Source organism: Camelina sativa, chromosome 14 (genome assembly GCF_000633955.1).
Source record: "Camelina sativa cultivar DH55 chromosome 14, Cs, whole genome shotgun sequence".
Lineage (NCBI taxonomy): Eukaryota > Viridiplantae > Streptophyta > Magnoliopsida > Brassicales > Brassicaceae > Camelina > Camelina sativa.
This window is the reverse complement of record NC_025698.1, coordinates 21,280,624-21,286,522: the sequence shown is the minus strand read 5'-3', so window position 1 is coordinate 21,286,522 and position 5,899 is coordinate 21,280,624. Positions and strand designations below refer to the sequence as shown.

The 5,899-nt window shown below is 38.5% G+C and overlaps 1 protein-coding gene across 1 annotated transcript in view; it reads right to left on the bottom strand.

The window, feature by feature from the left end:
• The window catches only part of LOC104742107, a 4,062-nt gene extending 1,583 nt beyond the window's left edge, over positions 1-2,479 (bottom strand). Inside the window, exons 1-8 of the mRNA XM_010463077.2 lie at positions 2,006-2,479; positions 1,666-1,757; positions 1,361-1,554; positions 1,047-1,086; positions 678-759; positions 495-572; positions 283-408; positions 3-124 (exon numbers count right to left, since the gene is read on the bottom strand). Coding sequence (XP_010461379.1) covers positions 3-124; positions 283-408; positions 495-572; positions 678-759; positions 1,047-1,086; positions 1,361-1,554; positions 1,666-1,757; positions 2,006-2,301 — 1,030 coding nt within the window. The 5' untranslated portion in view covers positions 2,302-2,479. The remainder of the gene's footprint in view (positions 1-2; positions 125-282; positions 409-494; positions 573-677; positions 760-1,046; positions 1,087-1,360; positions 1,555-1,665; positions 1,758-2,005) is intronic.

The following is a 5,899-nucleotide window of genomic DNA, read 5'->3' as shown; positions in this document are numbered from 1 at the left end:
ACGGTCGCTGTTAGGTGATACATGCCATGTCTCTCCCTGACGTGAACCTATCCCACTGAAAAATTTCTCTTCCCACTTGTCACCCCATTTGGTTCCCAACTCTGTCTCAGCCCATTTGTCAGTCCTGGATGGTTCACCAATAACAAAATCTCAAATCTCTTACAGAACAATGTTCAAGTAACTCCCATCCCCGTTTCTGGGGATCACTCGGAGCTTATAGACTAACCAGTGACCGAAACGTTTAGAACTTGTAAATAAAACAGAGTAGTTAGAAGTGAAAACCATTTGAGTACAGATCCTCTTCCATCATAATGTTCTCCCCACTTTTCCCACCATGACTGCTCATTTAGTCTACCATATTTATGTGCTCCTTTCTCTGTCCACCCTTTAGCATCGTACTTCTCCCACCTGATTGTCAGTGAATGATACTATTAGTCTAGCAGCATATGTTCCCTAATGTTCAAACAAAAGCACTTGTGTTGTCATTGACCTACCATTTCTCGTACCAACCAGCATTTTCGGTTCCTGATTTTGCTTGCTTTTGTGCACTCCTTTCTATCCTCGCTAGATTACTGCAATTTAACCAGTTTCACAATGAGACGACTGTAAGAATCTAGCAACGTGAAAAACTTTAGCATAGATGCTAAAACTGGTAAAGGAAATGCTAGAACAAAGACCTCCACTCATCTTGATGAAGCACTTCTTGCCAAGTTTCCCACCAAGAGTCCCCCTCAGCAATTTTACCAGATTTCTCCACACCTACAAAAAGTTCACTCCACTGGGGTGAGAATTTGAAAAAACGAAAACACAGAACTTGACACACTCAAAAATCATCATGAAGTACCAAAATTCCAGTGAAAAAGGGGAAATGGAAAGGAAGTGAAGCATAACAAACTAAATATAAAGGTAACTTCCACCAGTTTCAATGCGGGAACAACACCATTTAAACATCCCAATTTTCCCACCTATCAAACCAGGTATGATCTTTCCAGAAAAGCAAAAATAACGGAATAAATTTAAAGTAGAGTAGGATAGGAATACAATACCTAATTCTTTGTATCCAGTCCAGTCACTTTTCTCCCACCACTGTCAAGGATATCAATAAATCCGATTAAACACGTCCACCTGGGGTGATACTCCATGGGGTTACGAAGAATAACCTCAAGATAACTAGACTGAGGGAACAATAATAATTCAATCCTAGTATTTTAAGATCTATAACTTTCTTCTCATTAAACTCATACGGTCGGTTTTCTGACAAGGCAAGCACTAGTAAGGAATGGTAAATATCAATGGCCACAATGAGAAGAAAAGCTAAGGGAGTCTGTCAAGTTTAACACTAGGGGTAACGATTTTGTACCGTTTCGGTCCACTCAGAAGAGCCATCATGAGATTGACCACCCATCCTTGTCCATCTACATCTGTACCCATTATCTCCCAGGTCCTGTCCACTTTCTCTAAACCAACTACTTCCATCTTCATTAGTGCCAGACTCATTGACATTCTCATTCAACAAATCGATCCCCCAATCCTTTTCATTAGCAATCCCGGTGTCTACAATAATCAAAAATGACATGGTTAGAAGTATCCGTCACGGTAAGACATCTATATAAAGTAGCAACATAACTCGGAAAGCGGATAAAGCCATATAAGAAGTAGATTAACCTCTTTTAGGAGGAGTATCACGGGACTGAGGGCCAGTAAGCCTTGGAGTACAACGAGGGTAGTACTTTTCTTGCTTTGACAAAAATCGAGATCTGCCAAAGCCAAACCAATTTATGGAGCTCGTCATTTCACTTTGAAAACAAAAAAAAAGACTCACATAAACAACATCAAAGACTTCCTAAGAAGCCAGCCTTACTAGAAAAGAATAAAGAACATACTGAACAAAACAAAGCCAGAAGCATTAATCATCATATACACAGCCTTCTTCAATTGAAACAAGAATCTTCAAAAGCAAGGATACCAAATTCAATTGGGGAAAATCAAGTCCATTTACACTTACTTTGGCGAGGCAAATGGCACAGCAGATGAAGAAGTTTTGATACCGGCACCGTGGGCACTCGTCTTCTGATCGAAACGCCGTTCCTCAGACTTCTCGCAGCCCCCAGAGCGACGAATCGGTGCGAGCATATCTGCAACGCAGCTAAATCTTCGAATCGGAGCTCCGGTTTGATCACCATCGAACCATAGTAGTTTCCTTTTCCACTTCGTTAGGCGCAATCCATGATTACTTCTTGTTCCAACCCCGAATCGTCCGAGTTTGATGTCTAGAAGAGAGACTGCGGAGCTTGCCGCCATTGCGCTCACAGACTCGCCATGGGTATCAAACTTGAGAAATGAGAAACCCTAGGATGCGAATTTGCACAACTCTCGATCCGTGGAAGCGAGCGAGCTCAGAAGAGAGAGAGAGAGAGAGAGAGAGAGAGTGAGAAAGTGTTTCAGTTTCAGTCCAGTAGAGAAGAGACAGCCCGAGGCGAGAGATTATATATAAGGAGGGTATTCAATCCGGGATAACCAATCTGATACCGACCGATGCGATCTATTCCTAACCGAGAATACTCGAATCCAAAATTGGAACCATATATATATCTTGGGTATGATTTCTTTTTTGGTCGAAATTGCTATATGATTTTAAATACAATATAATCTAATTAAATTAATACACAATAAACTAATACTTTGATAAATCAATATACTTTTTAGTTTTTTGGTATAATCAGTATATCAATATATTTAATAATTTCATTAATCTTATTTATATCGTGACACATGTCAAATATACTGATGAGATGTTGACATGTGTCAAAAAATTATTATTTTTCATTTTTTTTTCAAAAAAGTTTATTAAGATAATAATATAGAAAATTATTATTTTTCAAAACAGCTAATTAAGCTAATAACATTTAATTTACATAAAAATTACATCATTATATCTATAAAAAAAATTCCTAAATCAAAAAGAAAAATTGACAAAACTAATATATTTCCGTTGTACACTAACCTTATATTATATGTGTTTTCTCAATTAGATTTTGACATGTATAAACAAAAAAAAATAATTCATGAAACATGTATATCATTATTAATCAAGAAATAGTGAATAACAAATCTAAAAAAATAACAAGTTATGTCAAAAGAATTATTATTTTTGAAAAGTAATAGGAACAACTAATTAAGAAAATAAAATTATATATACATAAAATTTACATATTTATATTAAGAACTGCTTGACCGAACAATTGAGATGCGATTTTGTAATTTAAGAAGCTGGAACGGTAAACCATCTTAAAATTGGTTTCAAACCTGATTTATGTGGTTTTCTATCGAATTTGGTTCGTAAATCGTTTAAATCCAGGTATATAGAGAAATATATGATGACTGTTGATTCAGGTAGAAATAAGTTGAGAACTTACGATTCGAAAATATTTGAGAAGAGGTCATAGTTCTAAGTAGCTTTGGTACAATGCGATACTTCTGAGGAGTAAACAAAGCATCGATTCTTAACATGATTATGACATATATCATGTTTGGATTGTTTATATATTTTGTATATCTGAATTATCTAAGACTCTATATATACCATCATGATTATAATATGAGGGATTTTCAAAAGGGAATTTTGCCAAAAATACCATTATTTAATAATTTTTTTCTGCAATGCCACATTTTACAAACATATAAGAAAATGCCAAAAATCGGAAATGTGGCATGGTGTCGATTGGCCAATTTGCCCTCAGCGCAACAATGAAGAAAAACATGGCGGGAAAGTCTTGTGCTTTGTCGTACGTTTTGGCAGATATGACATGACAGGCATTTAATGTGGACAATAGGGGTGTTTGTTGGAATGTGAGAGACAAAATCTGTATTTGTTTTTAGATCTGAAATTTGGTTTTTGTTACGGTGGTGGGGCAGAAAGGAAACGAGGTGAGGTTGGTGGACAAAATTAAGACACAAAACGGGAGACAACGTTAACAGGTAATGTCTGTCCGCCATTAATGGTGTTGGTTGGAGAGTTAATTTTGTTTTAAGAACAAGTTTTGAGCAATTAATGCTTTATGGTCTAGATATAAAAGGAGAAAAATTCAAATTTTGTTGTGTTTGTAGGTTTGTGAACGCAAAAATGGAAGAAACGGTGTGTGTCTATCGCGGTGAATGGAAGTGTTGTGATAGTGGGGAGTGGAAATTTGTACCTTGCCAAGGTGAGATGGCAAGGTGTGTCTCAATTGAAACAATGTGAAGTGTCCGCGAGCTAACATCTGCAATCGAAGATTTATTCCATCTTAACCCAAAGATAAACACCGTCGTTATGAGCTCATGGTACCCAGCTGACAGGTCAATATTCTCGACAGGCAAAATGCCACCGTTGTCTATCAGTAGTGACGTGGAGTTTGCCCAGTTCACAAATAGACGGTGTTTAGATGGAGGCCGGAACTTGGACGTCACAGTCACCGATGTGATAGACGGAAATATAGGGGAGTGTGTTCAGATGGGTGATACGGTTTTCCGTCCCAAGATTCAGGGCTGGATGATAAAGTATTGGTGGCCCATGTTGAGGAAGTCGATGCTTTTTACAGGGAAACATGGAAGAAAAACAAAGTGGACAAAGAAGTGAATCTGATAAACAGTGGACAACTCAACAGGGAACGGAAGAGGACAAGAGAGAAGGAAGAATTGGTGGACAAAGCCACGAAAGCGTTGGTGGCCAAGAGGACTAAATTCAGTTGACAAAGGTCGTCGTCAAAGGGGGTGGACAATCTACCAGAGTCAAGTGTGGTGGACAAAAATAATTTCACTTCAGTAGACAACATGGTTGACTCGTCTATGATGGACAACAACACTCCGAGTGTGGTGGACGAGACGTTGACGATAGTGAAGGAGATCTGCTCGAATAATTCTCATAAACAGACCAATTTACCAGAATCGTCTATGATGGACAACAATACTCGGAGTGTGGTAGACGAGACTTCCACGATAGTTAAGGAGATCAATTTGGATAATTCTCAGAAGTCGACCAATTCACATATTGTTGAGAAAAACATGTCCTCCATTGGTCACAATTCGCAAGAAGCCTTGTTAGCTGAACATGATCTGAGTAAAAAGGAAGATGAAGAGGAAGATTATGATTTCGATGAGTGGACAGATAGAATTAACAATGATTATCCATTAGATTGGGATCCTTACAAAAGTGTGGGAGGGTGGAATACGGATAGTGGAAATAGGGTCAGCGAACTTGTTAATGAAGGCCTTGGTGCTGCTATTACAGTTGTACCATTAAATGATGATTTACCAGTGGCACCATTAAGGGATGATCTACCAGTTAGTGATGATGCAGTCGTCGCGAATTTAGGTGTCAATGAGGACTCCGATTTCATGGTACGGGCAGGTGTGATAGATGGGGAAGACCGATTATTGTTGGCAGATGCACCACCATTCCATGATAATATGCGCGGTGCACCAAGCATAGAGAGGAATATGGACCTGAAAAGAGGAACTGATTCAATTTATGTTGGCCGTGTATTTGCTAATAAGATGGAACTACGGAAGGCTTTGTCTGTTTATGCTTTGAAAAGGCTTTTCACATTCAGAATTTGGAAGTCTGACAAAGGGAGAGTCATTGCTACTTGCGTAGATAAGAAGTGTGGTTGGCGGATCTATGCTACTACACATCCAAATTCTGAAAATTTGGAAATAAAAACTGTTACGTTGAAACGCAACCGTGATGTTTCATGCAGGTCTAGATATGGTGAGAAGGCCTCAGCTCAGATACGAGCCGAGTTATTGAAGTCTAAATTTGCCAACGGGAAGAAAGGGCCTAGGGCTTGTGATTTGCCTAGTATGGTTTTGGAAGAGCTAAACGTGACTATTACTTACATGAAAGCATGGAACGCGAAGGAAC